Consider the following 20,512-nt stretch of genomic DNA (forward strand, 5'->3'; position numbering starts at 1 on the left):
GCGAAAGAAGCGACATCTTCCGGTACGATTTGGCAATTACTTCCTGTGAGTGACCATTTATGTTCATTCGCGATCCGTGCGTCGTGTGATATTGTTGCGTGTGGTCTGTGGTGACGTTACGGTGATAGTATTCGGGTGATTTATTTGCGGTCCTCGTGTATTTTTCGCGTTTGAAAGAATAACAAAGACAAAAAAAAACGAACGAAATATGTCTGAGATTGATGCGAAAGTGAACATGTCGCTTGGTAAGTGGCCAGAGTCTCGAAAATCTAGCAGTTTTGCTGATAGTCCTGGGTGAGCGTACGGCAACTGTTTCTTCCTTTGCACGAATTCAAAATGGCGATGAAAATTATACAACGTAGATATATATCCACATTTATTTTCGTTCATTTAACATCCAAAATGGTAAATAGATCTCTAAGAAAATAAAACAAAGAAACGTATCTGTGTCAGACGATGAATCAACTTTTGATACAGGATCGTTTCGTCTCCCTAATTAATTATTAAGCAAAAAAAAGGCAGACATATTTTAATCGATGTTTACTTATGAGAGGATGTATGGTGTCTTTTCTAATCGCTGGAAGAAAAATGTCTCCGCTATTTATACCGATGATCGAATAACCAAGTGTATATGAATTCCGGACTTTTTCAAAAGAACCAATTCAATTTCAACGAAATAGAAACGAAATAGATAACAGGCTTCTACTAACGACAGTGGTAGTAAAGAAGAAGAAAGATATATCCGCCATGAAGAATTTATACATTCTGAGAAAAATACTATGATTTACGTAGGATTGGCGGTGAGGGGATTTCTTACAATTTTTGACCAATTACTCGAGAAATTTGTCGAATGGAAAATTTACGTACCTGAACATTTTTGGATAATAACACAACCAAAGTTATGATTCATGATTTACGAAAAAGAAGTCAACTTTCTCATTACGTGGGATATACGTTTGCATAACTTTAGTCGTATTTTTATCTCTTCTATATCATATTTCTCGAGTTTCTCTTTGTTCATCTGATGAACTTGAGAGATGCTACATACTATACGTGAGATAAAAACACGCTGAAAATTTTCAAATCGATTTTATTTTTGAACGCATTACGCGTTCTATGAAAGTATATGGAATGTCTGCGACAAATAATAATCGCCGTTGAATTCGAGAATTTAACTAAATTCTAAATGAAAATGGTATTTATGTATGTTACAAGTGTGCAATCCAGAATAATTTAAGTTTAAGATTAAATATGTTCGCAATTTGTCAATTAAAAACATGCATTCTATATAAATGAATACTTCATGATATGTCAAATGTTATTTAGAATTAACAGAAGCATTTTTATTAAGCAAATTATTAAAGATAAAAAGCTCGATAGAGTGCGATCGTTTAAACAACCAAGATGTATAAAACTGCAAGAAGAAGCATCTATGTGATTAAATGTTATATCTAAATCAGTTATTAAATGACTTATTAGATAACTGGATTTTATTAATTTGATGTAAGACTCGAAGGCATCTACTTCAACAAATGAGAGAAATTTTTATGTAATCTACAAACTTTTGTCTACAAGCAACACATCAATGGAGGCAATATAATATTGGTTTATGATGCTTATGTAGTGGAAAATTTTGTGGATAACATACTAATTGCATAAGAGAAGTCAACTGGAAAAACTTTACCTTCAACTGAAAGTAGATATCTATCAGAAATAATGCCACTATGTTATTGTAAAACATCAATAATGGATCTATTCAATTATAATTTTGTTCAAATATAATTGATATAATAACCAATATTAATAGCAATATAGATAGTCTGTTTCCTTTGTCAATGAACAATGAATGACATGTTTTTGTTAAATTAAGATTGAAATGGAAGAACAGACTAAAACAGACAATATAATATAAAAATTATATTTTGAAGATATGCGTTGAATCAAGAGAAAAACTGAAATATGATAAACATGCAGATATAGAAAGTGTGAAGAATTACAAAAGTATGAAGAATCTTCAGTATGCAAGAAAGTACACATGACATTTATGTATCAGTGTATAAATAATTGAAACACTCACGGAAGATCACAATGAAAATAACACAGAGAGAAAGGACATTTATTAAGTACAGAAATAAAATAAAATAAACAATTTAATATGCACAAAGATTTAGTTTTAGTTAAAAATATCTTAAAGAAAAGAAAATAAAGAATATAATACATGTGGAAATTTATTATTATTAATTAAATTAGCCAATAATACCTTTTATGTAGCAACAAATACTTCCTTTTCATAAGATGAAATCTTTTGTTACAAATATAATTCTAAAGTAATGCATTATGAAAGAAAAATATATGAAAATCATCTGATTAAACTTATTCCTATATATATATTATTTATTTATTTATTTATTTATTTACTTATTTATTTATTTTATACAAAACAATGGTATTTTAAAGTGTCCTTGTCATCTGCAGAAGTACAGTGTTTCACTACGTCTGTTATTTTTTATTTAATATAGAATATGTGATTTTTATTGTTATTTTTTATTTGATATAATTTAAGGAATTAGTAACACATTTTAAACTTAAAGGCTGATCTATAAACACAGAAATTCCAAGTTATATTCTACTTAAGTTTCATTGTAATTAATTGATAGATGTATGTGTATACATAGACCATACACAGTGAGATTATTTTGAAAGTATATACACATATTGGAAGAAAATCAGGGAAACAATTCACAAAAATAAATATCGAAAAAGATCGATATACTTAAAAGAATTAAATAGAAACTGAATTAGCCATATTGAGTTGTCCTTCAACATCATCCATACAAGAGGAAATTTTTCACATATTCCAGATTAAAGCTTAACACAAATTAACTTCATGCACTGATAAGACTGTACGCTCACTAAACCTTGTGAATTTTCTTCCTTTTAAGATGAAATCATAAAGATGGAGAAAAAGGAGAAAAAGAAAAAGGCCGGGGCTACTAATGGAAAAACTGGTGCTAAACGCACTCGAGGAAGTGTGCGAGGGCGAAGTGGACTCAGAGGTAGAGGTACCAGAGTAAAGCGTAATGTTGGAACTGCTAAAAAAGAGCAAACATGGCAAGCTGGGCAAAATAACAATAATAACAACAATAATAATAATGTGCGTGGTGGTTTTGTGAGAAAACGATATAAGAAAAACAGTGGTTTAACTAGATCACGAAGTAATTTAACATTAAATCAGAAACCTAATACACGAGGAGCTTTTAATGTTCGCCGTGGTCGTGGTAATAGATTTGGTCTGACTCGAAGTAGAAGTCGCACAAACTTGACTTTTACACAAGGAGGCTTTTTTACAAATAATAAGACTCCATTAAAACGAACGAACAGTTTACCAAATTTACGTGATCCAACTTCGGTTCATAATCGACTGGGATATCAAAGCCCTGCTCAAATTGCTTACCGAAATCGTGTTAAAAGAGCAAAACAATTGCTGCTACAAAGACAGAACCAGAGATTATCCTTACAAAACCAATTCAGAGTAAGTTAATATTGTAGATAATAAATCATAAACGTAATTAATTTGACGTTAATTTAATTATGTTCTTCTCTTGTAGATTCCACAAGCTGGGAAATCATTATTATCACTCCAACAAAGATCCACAGATAGAAGACAACAAATTTTAACTTCTCAACGTCGCTTTACTACTGGTGGATTACGATCAGATCAAATTGCCCGTGCACAAAGACGTGCACAATATGAACAAAAATTAATGAGAATAAAGTATGCTTAAATGTCTTCACATTTATTGTTTTAAGTAGCTTACAATTAAGTTCATATAATTTGAAATACTTTTTAGTAAATTATTTTTTATTTTCAATTACAAAATCTTATACTTTATATTGGGATTTTATTGAAATTATACAATGTTGTAGTTCCTCGCGATTAAATACAAACTCAAATGTAAACTTCATGTATACATTGGGAAATGAGTATAGTCCTAGCACGCATCAACGCCCTCTTACTCTTACCCCAAGCAGAAACGGAAGTGCTGTGAACAGTTTGCGCCCATTACCAAGAGGAAGGTCTCCATTTAGACAAAGTGTACAAAATTTGAATATGGTATGATAATAAAAATGGTTAATAAGATATTACTGGTAGTTATAATTTTAAAAAAATCAAGTTTTGTGTAATTTATATAATTTAATATGGTGAAATTTATAAATTTCAGGTTGGTCGATCACCTATGTTTGGTCGACAACGTTCAAGGTCAAGATCGCGTTCCCGTTCTCGTACACGCAACACTCCTTCATCAGACGCAAGACCAGATGTCGATGATCGTACTTTCAGCGAAGTCATGTATAGCTTGTCCGGAAATCTCGGCGTTACGGGAAGAACGCTTAATGATAGATTTAGTTTTTAAATTGAAGAAGGAAAGTTTGTTTTGTATTTAGAATATAAGACTGTTGAGGCCAGAAATTTTATGCTTGAAATAGATACTAGGTATAATGTTTTCTTATCAATTGCATTAATATTAAAGTTACATCAAGTAGAAATCAATTTATTTAACTCGAATGTTCCCCATTTTTTCGTTTGTATATTAAAACTATATGAAAATTATTTTGAAGTTTTAAAGCATAAAACATTTAAGTTTGAAATATATTCCAAAATATTAACTACATAATTCATGATAAAATGAATTCATAATAAATTCGATGTCTAATATTACCTCATCATTAACTCATTATTAACTCATATTTGAGTTTAAAAGTTTAATATAAATTGATTTGCATATGAAGATGAAATTTATAGTAAATTTTTGTATGAAAAGATAATTTGCAATATTTTTAATATTATATTATATATATATATAATATATATATTTAATATTAAAAATAAATTTTAACTTTTTATAGATATTTCATTCTTTGTTACTTTATAAATATTTTAGTAACATTTTTATTTCGTTTTTATGTATATATTTCTATGCTGTAATAATAATTCGGCAGATTTATTTTTTTATCACACTTAATATATTTTATTGAAAAATGTGGCCTCAATTACGCGAGTTTAGTACATCTAGAGACAAAGTATAATATTATTAAAAAGAATGAACGCTATAACTATATTCGAATTATAAAAATTGTAGAAATTTTATTAGGGATGTTTAATTAGTTCTCAAAATAAGTATAAGTCTGAGTCGTGGAATAAGATTTTAATATAGGTACGAGGATTATTCACATTTCGAGTATACTGAACATGATATATCAATGAAATATAAATATAATGTAGAATGAATTTCTTTTCTTTATTATACGTATTTAATAGTTGTTATATAAGTGCTTATAAGGAAATCATAATCAGAGTATATATAGTATATACATAGAAATACAATATAAATTGAACTTTTTTATTTTACTTTATTAACATAATTTAATATATATATCTTCTATCTATACACATATAAAAAGTAGGAGGATTTTTATTACACTATGAAAGTTATATTTAATCAAACATAATTTTATAGTTTATTGAAATTTACCATCCAACTACAGCGACGTGGTTTAGAATATAAATGCAATAATTTTTATAAGAGTTAAAGAATTTATTACTGAAATACTTTTCGATTGTAAAAATATTGCTTTATAATGTAGTATTATAATTATAAATACAGTGTCTCTCAGAATTCAACATTCATCGCCTACTCGACTTAACTGAATTTGTCACATTTTTTATATAAGTTAACTGAATTTGTCACATTTTTTATATAAGTTTACAAATTCAAGGTATAATACTTTTACAAGAAAAACATCCTATAACGTTCTGTACATTTACAATAATTGTTTCACACCCCTCTTGGAAAGCCAAACAATTTTCAATGTGAATGTGTTAGAAAAACTCATTTTGTATAGCAATAAAATTGTTTAAAATTATTTGCCGGCAATATGTCCATTAGACTCTCGTCTTTTACATCATTTTGTGTTAGAAAAATAGGAAGACAGGTAACAGTATTTATTTTAAGTAGTCACATACAACAAATGCAAATATATCAAAGAAAATATTTTCAGTTTTTAAATCGTACTTCTGTCATTGTTCAACAAACTCGACATTTACAAGTTCATGAACATATCGCATATACTTTATTGAAAAATAGTGGAATTCCAACTCCGCCTTTTGGAGTAGCCAAAACTCCAGACGAGGCTGCCAAGATAGCAGCTGATCTTAAGACAAAAGATATTGTTCTGAAAGCTCAAGTTCTTGCTGGAGGACGTGGAATGGGGCACTTTAAAGATACCAACGTCAGTGGTGTAGTTATGTGTGAAACGTGAGTTTAATCAATTAAATCAACTCTATTATAATGTTATTATATTTATGATACACTGTATTTGACATATATTTTTAGGCCTGAACAAGCAAAGACTTTGACTAATAATATGATAGGTAAATTGTTAATAACTAAACAAACTGGAGAAGCTGGTAGAATTTGTAATTCAGTAATGGTGACAACACGTATGTTCCCACGTAAAGAATATTATATGGCAGTAATGTTGGAACAATCTTTTGATGTAAATTGCAACGTTTCATTATAACTAGACTGTGGATTTTTGTACAAATTCATATTTTTATTGGTACAGATAAAGAGTTTTAACTTGAAAGAAGGTTTTATTTTCTGAATGTCATAACATTTGTTTTCCTTTTGATAATTTATGTAATTTTGTGTTTGTGCACATTCTTGTATAGCTTTATATAAATGCATAAATATCTGCAGTCTAATTGTAACTATCGTTGAATTTATTATTAAAAGTAAAAATTAAATATGATTTACAGGGTCCTGTTGTAATTGTATCTAAACAGGGCGGTGTAAATATCGAAGACATCGCTGCCACGAATCCGGAAGCTATATCGTATACACCAGTGAATATCATGAAAGGTTTATCACTTGAACAAATAAATCAAGTTGTGGATAACTTAGGTATAGAAGGAGAGGAGAGGAAGATTACATCGTTAATTATTTGTAATCTCTACGAGTTGTTCATCGAGAAAGATGCATTATTACTTGAAATTAATCCATTTGCATTAGATATTTGCGGAGAATGTATGTTGTAAAAAAGAATTCAATGAATTCATTTTATTAAATTAAAGATAGTTAATAACATAAGTATTACGTATTTTCAGATTTTGCCTTAGATTGTAAATGTTCTTTTGACGACAGTTCAGAGTTCAGACAAAAGGAACTATTTGCACTGCAAGATTTCACACAACTAGATCCTAACGAAGTCCAAGCATCTAAGTTTAATTTAAGCTATATAGCTTTAGATGGAAATATAGGGTGTATGGTAAATGGTGCTGGATTAGCGATGGCTACTATGGATTTAATAAAATACAATGGCGGTATGCCAGCTAATTTTTTAGATGTGGGTGGTAGTGCCACTGAAGAAGCTGTGATGGAAGCTTTTAAAATAATAATTTCTGATCCGAAGGTACTTAAAATTTAAAACAAGTAATATTCGAATTATATCTTTGGCCAGTAAGTTTGGAAATAAGTAATGTAAGGTTTAAAACCATTTTACCAATTTTTAGGTAGAAGCAATTTTCGTAAATATATTTGGTGGTATTATGAGGTGTGATATAATCGCAAAAGGTATTATCAATGCGTCCAAAGAGTTACAGTTGAATATTCCCGTAGTTGTAAGACTGCAGGTAATTTATCACTAATACACGAGGAAAAATTATACACAATTTTTTTATACTAGTCTAATCTAATCATATAGGGAACTAACGTAGAAGAAGCTCATCGATTGATACGGGAAGCACAATTGAAAGTTATTTCCGTAGATGATTTTGCCCAAGCTGCTGAATCGGTTGTAAAATTATCTTTAATAATAAAAGCTGCAAATTCTATGAACTTGGACATTTCTTTCACATCCAAAGAAACATCGGCAGAAAAGTCTAAAGTCGGAAGCAAGAAGAAGTAAAAGTGAAATAAATTTTTATATTTTTAGACACAATTTGAAAGATATATTACATACATAGATATAATTATTATGTTCGTTTTATTTTATATTTATTATTTTATATCTGACAACAAAAGTTGGATATTATAAAATATTAGATGTCTTTCCTTTTTGACCTTTTTTATATTATATAAATTTATGTGGATGTAAATATGTTTGTAAAGAATAAATATTTTTTTCGAAATTTATGATATAATAATTTATTCTAGTTTCGAATATAATATATTATCTATATTATTTTGTATCATAATTTCTAAGAATTGTAATCATGAAATTGTTGCTGCCAGTACTAAAAATGATTTACTTTTCTTTAAATTTATATAGATTTAGGTATTTTATAATTATATGAATGAATAACAAAGAATGCTTAATTTTGACTCAAGACTACTGAAAGATAAAATAGAATAATACTAGTGTTTAAATGGCGACAATAGAATTAAATTAACTATACAAAACAAACTAAATATATTTTTTTCACATATAAATATAATAACTTTTACAAAACTTGTACAATGAACTTATTATTGAAATGTTATATCTATAATTAAAATGTCCCAAAATTGGAATACAGTAGTAGAGAGAAATTGAATGAGTAATTAAATCAGAAAAAATTCAAATAAACATAAAGAAGTGCTGCCATCGCGGCATCACCGTGGAGTTTGCGTCATGTTTTTACAGGAAACATCAAGGAAGGTGGGGACATGAAGGCGTAGACAGCGCAGCTTACATTTGGCACTTTTGGCAGTCCACTGCCACTGCTTTAGTAAGATGGCCACCATGTTGTCTCGGACTATCTCAATCGTTGAAAATTTTACCCGATTCAATGGGTCAAAGGTACATTAAATATTCTATTTTTCGTGTCGTACTATATTATTTGTTTACGATAATTCCTATTCATTTATGTCATTTTATTCCATTTTCACGAATCCATCGATATTTACGCCAATAATTCATAAGTGGTATAATCACCATATTAGATATCTGTAGTCTGCTAAATTGAGCGCCAGGGTCAAGCGATTCGAAGCCAAAGATTGTGGCCTTGCACTAAACCAAGTTTTTTTTACGAAATATGAATATGACAGTTGTGCAATATGAGCGTGGACATTTTCACAATCAACCTTTGATTCGTTGGTCATTGACTCTGTTCTGTACATTCGTATTTAATTAATATTTATTCAATTACGTGAAAAATGACACTACTTGTCAAACTACCAAGAACTGTCATTCTTTTTGAAAATTTGAAATTCGAATAATCGATTATCATCACTATTGATTACTTCGTTTTGTTACGAAGTTACTCTTTTTTTTTTTTAAAAAGTGTTTTGGCATTTTTTTTATCATCTTCAGTATTCAATTTTATATCATTTGTTTTCAATAACTATACTCACTGTTATTTTCTCTTGTTTTGATTAGTTAGAGTATTTCTTTACCAAGACAAAATAAAGTACAAGTGCCAAGTATGCGATTAGAAGTATGTGGGTCATTACCATTGATTGATCTTTGTACTTCTTTGCTCTTCTTCTTTATGTTCTTCTGTATTAAACAATTAATGTCTATTATTATCATATATGTTACACAAGCTTTATTTATTGTTATTGATCCATTTTTGCTATTTCATTTATATAGATACTGGGATGCAAAACCAACTTAGTAAAGCAATCAGTCAGGAATTTGAATGTTCATGAACACATCAGTTACAGTTTATTAAATGAAGCTGGAGTTCCAACTCCTAAATTTGGAGTTGCTAAAACTGCAGATGAAGCTGCCAAACTTGCTGCTGATTTGAAGACCAAAGATATTGTTTTGAAGGCACAAGTCTTAGCTGGTGGCAGAGGAAAGGGACATTTTAAAGGAACTAGCATTAGTGGTGTAAAGATGTGTGAAACGTAAGTTATTATGCCCAGGTGATGATAGATATGTATGCTTTGCATTACATTAATTTTTCTTTTTTTTTTTTATAGACCAGAAGAAGCAAAAAAATTAGCCAGTCAAATGTTAGGTAAATTGCTAATTACTAAACAGACAGGTGAAGCAGGTAGGATATGCAATGCAGTAATGGTTACACAACGTATGTTTCCTCGTAAAGAATACTATCTTGCAGTTATGATGGAAAGAGCCTTTGGTGTAAGTTGCTAAATAAATGTAGTTTCAATGAATGGAAGAGCAGCTTATATAATTAAAAAATTTTTTATTTGAGGGTCCAGTCATAATAGCTTCAAGTCAAGGTGGTGTAAATATTGAGGAGGTTGCTGCAACAAATCCTAGTGCTATCATGTATGAGCCCATTGATATACATAAGGGTATTACGAAAGAGCAAGCAGATCGAATTGTTGTTAAACTTGGACTTCAGAATGTTAAAGATTATATTTCTAACATCATCATGAACCTGTATAAGATGTTTCTTAAGAAAGATGCTCTTTTATTAGAAGTGAATCCTTTAGCAGAAGATGTTAATGGAGAATGTAAGTTCAATCTTAAAAATTTATAATTCACTATACATTATAAAGAGTAACATTTAAAAATTGCATTCTTTAATATACAGATTTTGCTTTGGACTGCAAGTGCAGATTTGATGATAATGCTGAATTTAGGCAAAAAGAACTATTTTCCTTAAGAGATTGGAGTCAAGAAGATACTAAAGAAGTTGAAGCTGCTAAATATGATTTAAATTACATTGCACTTGATGGTAACATTGGTTGTATGGTAAATGGAGCTGGTTTAGCTATGGCTACTATGGACATCATAAAATTGCATGGAGGTGAACCAGCTAATTTCTTAGATGTAGGCGGTGGTGCGTCTACATCTGCTGTGAAAGAAGCATTTAAAATAATTACATCAGATTCACGAGTGGGTTCACATAATATAGATTCTATTATTTCTAATATTGATAAGATTGATAAATATTCTTTTTTTATATCAATTATAGGTCCACGCTCTTTTGGTTAACATATTTGGTGGAATAATGAGATGTGATGTTATCGCAGAGGGAATTATTGCTGCAACTAAAGAACTTAGCTTAAAAATTCCTGTTGTTGTTCGATTACAGGTATAATTCTAAATACATATTAATACTTTATTGGAGTAATTGACATAAATTTAATTTTATATGATTTTGTTGCCATTTCAGGGTACAAATGTAGACGAAGCAAAAGCTCTTATTGCAAATGCAGGTTTAAAAATTGTACCAATAGATGATCTTGATGAAGCTGCCCGAGTTGCGGTTAAATTATCAACGATTGTTAAATTAGCACAATCTGAAAATCTTAGCGTTAATTTTGAAATACCTTCGATTTCATAAATATAGTAAAAATTGTTATTTGCATATTATCAGAAGAACTTCGAGGGTATATTCATATTGCTAAATGTTTGGAACAACATTTGAAAGTAATAACTAGATTAATAATTTCGAATGTCACATCTGTGTTGTCTTTAGAATTACATTTGAGTACTTCACATATGTTTTTATTATAAGTGGAATGGAAAGAAAGTTCATTGAAGCTTTTGTTTTGCTCGATGTTTGAAACATTTATATTCTCTTTAAAAAGAGATAAATGTGATCGTAAATTTTTAATTACGGATTTGTACATTTGAGAAAAAAAACTAAACCTGTATTTAATTACGATCTTCTACATCTAAAATATTGCAAAAAATACTAGACAATTGAATTACTTCCTTCTCAATGCAAGCACAAATTCGTTCCCAAGAAGTACGCAGACTTCTTCAAGAATGTAATTTATTGCTTACCCAATTAACGGGGGTTTCTGTGATTCAGTATTAAAATTAAGTTATACAATATACACTTACTGACATAGCTATATCTTTTGCACGAAAGTGTACTCGATATTCTTTCACAACTTACATATATGTTAACAAAAAGTACATGACTACTGCTGTCCAAAAAAAGGAAACCTTTTATATAATCATCCACAAAAAATTGTTATAATTGAGATATTACGCGAGATATGATTGTCATATCTCATTTGAAAAGAAAAAAGGGCCTGTTTAATGTAACATAGACATATGTAGTTATATGTATACATATATAAATTATTTTACGTAATTTTGATTTGTTTTTATTTTATTAATGAGTCGAAAATAAGATGATGCTCACGTTTCTTGCTTCCCTGAAACATAATATCATTGCGAAATAATCAGATTACAACGTATCAGTATTATGACATGATATGGTGATGATATAGTAATGAAATAATTATGATATAGTATTGTTGCATCTATGTTTACATATATATGTATATAAATATATATATATATATATTACAAAATATATCTCATCGTTAAATAAATTATATTATTATTTAATTTATTGGAAGAAATTTGTACAAAAAAGAAAGTTATCGATTAGTAAATGTAATATTATTTTAAATATAATATAAAAATATTTCAAATAAAATTTATCATGTTCCTTCAAGTGTGAAATCTTTTAAAAGTATTCTTGCTTAAATGCAACTATTATGATTGGTAATAATTATTTTCTTCAATAAAAATATGCTATTATTATAAGACGACTGTTCTTTTCATTTATCTACAAATTTAATTTAAAGTATTTGAAAAGAAATATCAGAGGAAATATGTAGTAACATTCGTAGTTTGTTTTTAATTTAGGATCTTTTGAAGTTGGCCTTCCTGTTTGATGCTCAACTTATTTGCGATTGATAGTAACAAGTAATAAGGGAAAGGGGTTATTCATTTTGAATATCGTGTAATGTATTATAACGAAATCTTCTAAAGTCGCTTATTTTCTTATATTTTTCAATTTGTATCCTTAATATTTACAAAATGGTGAGAACAAAGGCGGATCGCGTCCCTACAAGAGGTAAAACAAATTGTTAAAAATTCACCTTTTTTCAATAAATTATTTAAAAAATTTCTTTCGTTTCTTTGTTATTTCATTTCAGTTGGTTTTGATTGTTAATTTAAACTTGTATTATTATGTTTGATAAATATTTTGTAGTTTTATTCAAGTTATATTATTATTTTTAATTGTTAGAGTACCAGAAGATAATTAATTTTACAAAAGTTTTATTAATATTTATTATTTGTAGCTGTTGGTAGCAAAGCACCACATAAAACTACGAAAAGTACACCAGTTAAGAAATCAGGTAGCAGTAGCAAAGGTAAGATTTATAATTTTATTAAATTAAAGGTATAGTTTCAAAATTTAAAATAATCGTAATTTTAGGAAAGAGTTATTCAAGTGGTAATCCGTATCATCCAAGGGAAACTCCAGAATGGCAGAAGCCTATTACATGTTTTCTCAACCAAGGTTCTGTGAATCAATCTGAAGATTTGCCAAAAGCTCAGGTATATAATGATGGTATTACCAATAAATATATTTAGATAATAAAACACATTATTTTAAATAATAGGGAGATGCTGGTGGAGATCCTAGCCAAGTAGTAGAAAATGAGTCAGACTAAAGATGTGCAACATTGTTGTTAAATTGTTATGGTATTATCATAGTGTTATTTGTCAGTACAAAAGGTTATTTATTTTTTTAAACCAGTTTGGGTATAAGTATTTTATATTTTATTACAATGAACAGCAAAGAATTTTTAATTTAAACTAACATGAGACAAGTAAAAAGATAAGAATGAGCAACACAAGCATCTAAATGCTGAAAGTAGAATTAAATTAAGTAAATTAAATATAAAGCAGACTAAATATATTTTTTTACTCAACATTTGAAATGTGATCAATATCATAAGTATAGTATTTATAATTTAAAAGACAATATTGTAGTATGTCTAAATAAAATTATCATAAATGAAGGATCATTTATTTTATAACCTAATAGGATTAACCTTTTTTATTTAACTCTTTAGATCGCAGATACAATTATCGTCATTCGAACTTGTAAAAGAATATCAAAGTATAAAAAACCATTTAAGCGAAGTAAAACGCGTCAGAGAGAAATGAACCAATCGTGAAGCTATATTGCGATGTTTCTTTTCAGCGGTTATTGTTTGATAGAGTTTAGGAACGCAATTTCCTATCAAAATTTTGGCAGTCCAAGTTGCGGTAAAGTTTCGCAGTATTGAAATGCTGCCGACAGTGAAATTTCATTAAAATACAGTTTCTAACGCGATTTTCTATCGAATAAACGTAACCAAGTTCAGTGTCGTCTGCTTCGACGGAACTTCGTAATTTTTTTTTCTTTTCGTTTTATTATAACGTGAAATATTGGAACGACAACTGTAACCGGCTGTAAAAAAGTTTTCAATCATGGCTAGTGTTTCCTATCAAATTGCAAACCTGCTAGAAAAGGTATTTGACATATTTTTTGAAATATATGCTGAAAATCCTATCGTTTTTTATTCTGAGATAAAATTGATGAGGATGTTAACACTTGATCCGGTGATGATATTGAAGTTCTACATAACCTCGCTTTATTGTTTAAAAAAATATGCAATTATTCTTATAAGCAATGATTTTCTAATTTTCAGTACGAATAACGATATTATGCTTGTTCAATATTATTTTTTTTTTAATTACAATATAATATTTTGTCATTATATACTTTACATGGCCAAAAATGTACAGATTCATGAATTCATTGTCAGCAAGAAACAAAGGTGTTTTCAGCTGTCACTAAGATAATATTATATATGTATTGTTTTTATCTTTCATTGGAATAATCCAAAGTTTTATATATGTATAATGATTATTAGTTGATATATTGTTTATTATTAGTAATTTGATTAGTTTAGTATATATTTTATTATCAAATGGAACAATACATTCTTTGCTTATTTTTATAAGTAATTTTAATTGCAAAATATTATTCATTGTTTTGGTTTTATATCGATGTTTTAACTCATATTTTATTGTCTTAGATGACATCCACCGATAAGGACTTCAGATTTATGGCAACCAATGATTTAATGAGCGAACTCCAAAAAGACAATATTAAACTGGATGATGATTCAGAACGTAAAGTTGTGAAAATGCTTCTAAAACTGTTAGAGGATAAAAATGGAGAAGTACAAAATCTTGCTGTAAAATGGTACACTTATATTTAGATTTAGATGAGAATTTTTTGGTTTGAAATTTCATAATAATATTGTGTGTTAATTTTTAGCATTAGTTGTTTTTCTTTAAAAATTGATTATATGTAATTGCTTGTGTGTTCGAAACGCATATTATGTTTGCAAGATTTTCTTTGTATTTGGACACGATTACAGAAACGTGTCCGATTTCAGTTTGGGCCCACTAGTCAATAAGGTAAAGGAGTACCAGGTGGAAACTATTGTAGATGCCTTATGCATTAACATGGTATCAGATAAGGAACAATTAAGGGATATTTCCAGTATTGGATTGAAGACTGTAATATCTGAGCTTCCTTTGGGATCCAGTGCACTTGTCGCGAATGTTTGTAAACGAATAACTGGCCGACTAAGTAGTGCTATAGAAAAAGTAATTAATGTTTTCAAACTTATAATAACTCATCTTAAAATCATTAATAATATTTTATATAACATATTCAGAATAAAAGAAATAATTCTTTATTACATACAGCAGGAGGATGTATCCGTACAACTCGAAGCACTCGATATTATGGCCGATTTATTGTCTCGATTTGGTGCTTTGCTAATTACGTTCCATTCCACTATTTTGGCCGCATTGTTGCCGCAACTTTCTTCTCCTCGTCAAGCAGTTAGAAAGCGTACTATAATAGCATTGAGTCACCTCCTAACTTCAAGCAACAATTATCTGTACAATAAACTAGTAGATCATCTACTTGAAGGACTTTATACTCAAACAGCAAAAAATGTAATACGTACTTATATACAATGCATTGCTTCCATTTGGTAAGTATTTTTATGACTAATCACTATGCATTTTTTTCTATATAAATCCTATTTTTATTGTCAAATTTCAGTCGTCAAGCAGGTCACAGATTTGGAGAGCAAATAGAAAAAGTTATGCCATTAATTGTACAGTATAGTAACGAGGATGATGATGAGTTGAGAGAGTATTGTTTGCAAGCATTTGAATCTTTTGTATACAGATGCCCGAAAGAAATTACTCCACATATAAATAAAGTGCGGACACTTTCTTAAGTAATTTTAACATTTTAGATTCATTAGAATTATTCAGAAATTTGCGTTAAATTCTATTTCTTTGCTAGATTATAGAAATCTGTTTGGTTTACATTACATATGACCCAAATTACAATTACGATGATGATATGAACGAAATGTCCGATGCAGAAGATATTATGATGGAAGTAGAAGAAGATGGAGAAGAGGACGCGGAAGACGAATATTCAGATGATGATGACATGAGTTGGAAAGTTCGTAGGGCAGCTGCAAAGTGCCTGGAAGCTGTTGTGTCTAGTAGACGGGAGCTTCTTCCCGAACTTTATAAAGTTGTTTCTCCGGCTTTGATTTCAAGATTTAAAGGTATCTTTCGCATACAGTAAAAACAGTTCAATAGAAAATTAATGTTATTTAAATTGTTACTAATACAGCTATATTTTTGTAGAAAGGGAGGAAAATGTAAAGTCTGATATTTTCCATGCATACATTGCACTTCTAAGACAAACAAGACCAGCTACTGGTGTGGCTCTTGATCCAGATGCAATGGAAGATGATGATGGACCTATTGCATTGCTACAGCAACAAGTCCCATTAATCGTGAAAGCTGTTCATCGTCAAATGAAAGAAAAAAGTATTAAAACGAGACAAGATTGTTTCTCACTGCTGAAAGAATTAGTGCTCGTATTGCCCGGCGCTTTAAGTAATCATATACCTGCGTTGATACCTGGTATACAATATTCTTTGGGAGATAAAAATTCTTCATCCAATATGAAGATTGATACATTGGCATTTGTACATACGTTATTGATAACTCATCAACCGGAAGTGTTTCACGCTCATATGGCAGTTTTAGCGCCACCGATTATATTAGCTGTCGGAGATCCATTTTATAAAATTACAGCAGAAGCATTGTTGGTATTACAACAACTTGTGCAAGTAATCAGGCCACATGGTAAACAAATCTGTTTGACTATAGATTTATAAATGAATCAATAAAAAATTTATTTCGTTGTCATAAATATTATTTCAGATAAAACATGTTACTTTGATTTTACATCATTATCTGGGGAAATATATCGTTGCACGTTAATGAGACTGAGAACAGCAGACATCGATCAAGAAGTAAAGGAAAGAGCAATCGCATGCATGGGTCAAATTCTCGCACATTTTGGAGATACTTTGTCTGACGAATTGCATGTATGCCTTCCTATATTCCTGGATAGACTACGTAATGAGATCACTCGACTTACGACGGTGAAAGCCTTGACATGTATAGCAGCGTCTCCTCTAAGAGTAGATCTTAATCAAATTATGGTATGTACGCTATATTGTCTTTTACAGATTAATACTTCAGATTTTGTTTTGATAAACATTTTTATACTATTTTGATATTATTGTATTTGCTTCATTTTACTGTATTTTTTTTACAGGAAGAAGCAATTCCAATTCTTGGATCTTTTCTGAGAAAAAATCAACGGGCTTTAAAATTATGTTCTCTTCCACTTCTGGATACCTTGGTTCGAAACTATAGCTCTACTCTTCATGCTGATTTATTGGATAAGGTAATAAATAGGAAAATATTATAATAGAATATTTTTTTCATATTATAATAGAATATTTTATTAGGTTACTACAGAATTACCAGCATTATTAAACGAGACTGATTTACATATTGCGCAATTAACCCTTAATCTTCTCACCACCATAGCGAAGTTACATCCAGTTGCTCTTACAAGGGTTTCTGATAACATCCTTCCAGAAATATTAGTTCTGGTGAAGTCTCCACTTTTACAAGGTAATGTATATTTAAATACTTAACTAAAAAATATGTAAGATATATATGTATAATAAAAATATTAATAATGAATTCTTCTTCATGTGTTAGGTGTGGCTTTGAATTCGATGTTGGAATTTTTCCAAGCACTAGTACAAGCAGATATACCAGGTCTTGGTTACAGAGAATTGCTCTCAATGTTGTTAGCTCCTGTCAGTCAATCTGTACTTCACAAACAAGCTTATCATTCCCTCGCAAAATGTGCAGCTGCATTAACAATCACATGGCATCAAGAAGCTCAAGCGGTGGTCGAGCAATTTCTGAAAGACGTTCAAAATCCTCAAAGTGATGCGCAGCATATTTTTGCATTATTGGTTATTGGTGAAATAGGTAGACATGTGTAAGTATATATTATTATGTCGATTTCAAATTGTTCACGTCACTTAAATTATTTTCTATTTAGGGATTTGAGTGAAATCAGTTCTCTGAAACATATAATTTTGAATTCATTCTCTTCCCATTCAGAGGAGGTAAAATCAGCAGCTAGTTATACATTGGGTAACATAGCTGTTGGTAATCTTCCAAAATACTTGCCATTCATTTTGAAAGAAATCGAGGCACAACCAAAGCGTCAATATCTTCTTTTACATTCGTTGAAAGAGGTAACCTTTATTAAATATTTTAAGCTTTGTTTTATTTTCATTTAAAACTTTGAAAATTTAATGGCTTGCAGATAATTACATGTCAATCTGCTAGTCCATCCGGGGTGTCTCATTTGCAAAATTTCGTGCCTTCGATTTGGATGCTTTTGTATAGGCATTGTGAATGCACGGAAGAAGGTACCCGTAACGTTGTAGCAGAGTGCCTAGGAAAACTTACATTGATCGATCCCGCTACTTTACTGCCAAGATTACAAGAGTCATTAAAATCAACATCTGCTCTTTTGAGAACTACTACAGTTACTGCTGTTAAATTTACTATTTCTGACCAGGTATTTCATACATCGGTTTTACTTGTTAAAATAAATTACTTAATTCTTTATGAAATTCTTTGCAGCCACAACAAATCGATGCTATGTTAAAACAACGTATGGATAGTTTCTTAGTTGCTTTGGAAGATCCCGATTTGAATGTCAGAAGGGTAGCTTTAGTTGCATTTAATTCAGCAGCACACAATAAACCAATGCTCATAAGAGATTTATTAGATTCCGTGTTACCACATCTTTACGCTGAAACTAAGATAAAGGTATTTGACAAGGAACAATTTAATTAATTATCATTATTTAATTAATTATTTATTGAATAATTATTTTACGTGTATGAAATAATTTAAATGTAGAAAGAACTAATAAGAGAGGTGGAAATGGGTCCCTTCAAACATACAGTAGATGATGGCTTAGATCTCAGAAAGGCAGCATTCGAGTGCATGTATACATTACTCGACTCTTGTTTGGATCGTCTCGATGTTTTCGAATTTTTAAATCACGTTGAGAATGGTCTCAGAGATCATTATGACATTAAGATGTTAACTTATCTAATGACTGCGAGACTTGCTCAATTATGTCCTACAGCAGTTTTGCAGAGTAAGTATGTAGTATAAATTATAAATTGATTGATTTTTATTAATGAAATATTGAATCATATGTAGGGTTAGAACGATTAGTTGAACCATTAAAAAGCACTTGTACACTGAAGGTAAAAGCAAATTCGGTCAAACAGGAATATGAAAAACAAGATGAACTTAAACGTTCGGCATTAAGAGCCGTGGCAGCATTGTTAACTATTCCAGATGCTGGTAAAAGAAATCATTTTTTTACGCATCAGTATTAATTTTGTTGTTTGATTCCTTAATCTTTTTCTCTTTTCTCAGATAAAAATCCATCGTTGAGCGAGTTTGTAACGCAGATCAAATCGACGCCCGACTTACAACCACTTTTTGAGATAATCCAAAAAGATTGTACTGGTAGTAATATGAATGAAACCAATGTGATGGATCAGAGCTAAAATGTCTATGATTTACTTTTTGTATTTTACATAGATCGCTGTTAGCTAAGCATCCACGGTCATATTATTCATAGTTTATTTCTATACGTTATTTTTTCATTATTATCTTCGATCTGAACTGTAGTTTGAGATGAATGTGATTTCATGTAATACGTCATGTATAAATTATAAAATAAATTTGCCAATTGTAAGCATCTTACGATAATGATCTTTCCTTTAACAATAAATAATATGAAAAACAATGTTTTGGTTTAATTAATTCTGCTTTTATGAAGAAAAGAACACCAAAGATTGTTTTCCAATTGCACAAACCGACTTAAAAATTTATGATTAATGTGCTATCTTCTTACGCACGTATATGTTGCATTTGCTGACCTACTTATATGATTCATTAATAAATTTATTAGCAAGGCTAACTACTACTTTCCCTCCAAATAAACATGCATTTGCGAGCTGCAAGTTAAGAATCTTTAATTTTGGTAATTTAAAAATACATCACAAATTAATTACAATTCTCGCGTTAAAAAGTATACTTTGTACAAATATTATGCATGCCCATATGTTTCATGTAATGTTGAGTCATGCTATTAATATTATGATCGAAATGGAACATCTTTAGTGTCAGTAAAGACGTTCCAAAAATAAATGAAGCTTAAGGAATACACACT

The 20,512-nt window shown here is 29.7% G+C and overlaps 5 protein-coding genes across 6 annotated transcripts; all 5 read left to right on the top strand.

Annotated features, from left to right (window-relative positions):
• The first annotated feature begins 52 nt into the window (after positions 1–52).
• LOC117230582 (uncharacterized protein DDB_G0287625-like) lies at positions 53–4,673 on the top strand. The gene is made up of 5 exons (XM_033488174.1): positions 53–245; positions 2,943–3,532; positions 3,609–3,775; positions 3,928–4,114; positions 4,224–4,673. Exons 1-5 carry the CDS (start codon positions 209–211, stop codon positions 4,413–4,415), a joined length of 1,173 nt encoding a protein of 390 aa, XP_033344065.1. The 5' UTR covers positions 53–208; the 3' UTR covers positions 4,416–4,673.
• Positions 4,674–5,750: 1,077 nt separating this feature from the next.
• LOC117230565 (succinate--CoA ligase [ADP-forming] subunit beta, mitochondrial-like) lies at positions 5,751–8,033 on the top strand. 2 transcript variants are annotated; one of them, XM_033488150.1, is made up of 6 exons: positions 5,751–6,317; positions 6,396–6,558; positions 6,821–7,088; positions 7,169–7,473; positions 7,574–7,693; positions 7,765–8,033. In XM_033488150.1, the coding sequence occupies exons 1-6, from the start codon at positions 5,938–5,940 to the stop codon at positions 7,966–7,968; spliced, it is 1,440 nt and encodes a 479-aa protein (XP_033344041.1). In that variant the 5' UTR covers positions 5,751–5,937; the 3' UTR covers positions 7,969–8,033. The 2 variants fall into 2 exon arrangements, with proteins under 2 accessions (XP_033344041.1, XP_033344042.1); XM_033488151.1 differs by having other exon boundaries at positions 7,747–7,898.
• A 648-nt stretch (positions 8,034–8,681) lies between these two features.
• On the top strand, positions 8,682–12,067 carry LOC117230566 (succinate--CoA ligase [ADP-forming] subunit beta, mitochondrial-like). Its single transcript, XM_033488152.1, has 7 exons — positions 8,682–8,841; positions 9,634–9,893; positions 9,969–10,131; positions 10,205–10,469; positions 10,550–10,854; positions 10,934–11,053; positions 11,135–12,067. Exons 1-7 carry the CDS (start codon positions 8,776–8,778, stop codon positions 11,303–11,305), a joined length of 1,350 nt encoding a protein of 449 aa, XP_033344043.1. The 5' UTR covers positions 8,682–8,775; the 3' UTR covers positions 11,306–12,067.
• A 574-nt stretch (positions 12,068–12,641) lies between these two features.
• LOC117230564 (PCNA-associated factor-like) lies at positions 12,642–13,531 on the top strand. The gene is made up of 4 exons (XM_033488149.1): positions 12,642–12,841; positions 13,071–13,142; positions 13,208–13,329; positions 13,395–13,531. The coding sequence occupies exons 1-4, from the start codon at positions 12,805–12,807 to the stop codon at positions 13,443–13,445; spliced, it is 282 nt and encodes a 93-aa protein (XP_033344040.1). The 5' UTR covers positions 12,642–12,804; the 3' UTR covers positions 13,446–13,531.
• A 466-nt stretch (positions 13,532–13,997) lies between these two features.
• Positions 13,998–20,086, top strand: LOC117230587 (cullin-associated NEDD8-dissociated protein 1). Its single transcript, XM_033488177.1, has 17 exons — positions 13,998–14,292; positions 14,862–15,031; positions 15,228–15,441; positions 15,544–15,836; positions 15,908–16,070; positions 16,157–16,430; positions 16,513–17,019; positions 17,098–17,381; positions 17,498–17,629; positions 17,694–17,862; positions 17,953–18,241; positions 18,305–18,503; positions 18,575–18,832; positions 18,898–19,086; positions 19,180–19,423; positions 19,489–19,635; positions 19,711–20,086. Exons 1-17 carry the CDS (start codon positions 14,251–14,253, stop codon positions 19,842–19,844), a joined length of 3,708 nt encoding a protein of 1,235 aa, XP_033344068.1. The 5' UTR covers positions 13,998–14,250; the 3' UTR covers positions 19,845–20,086.
• The last annotated feature ends 426 nt before the right edge of the window (positions 20,087–20,512 follow it).

Source organism: Bombus vosnesenskii, unplaced genomic scaffold, assembly GCF_011952255.1.
Source record: "Bombus vosnesenskii isolate JDL3184/JDL3185 unplaced genomic scaffold, Bvos_JDL3184-5_v1.1 scf7180000013267, whole genome shotgun sequence".
Taxonomy (NCBI): domain Eukaryota; kingdom Metazoa; phylum Arthropoda; class Insecta; order Hymenoptera; family Apidae; genus Bombus; species Bombus vosnesenskii.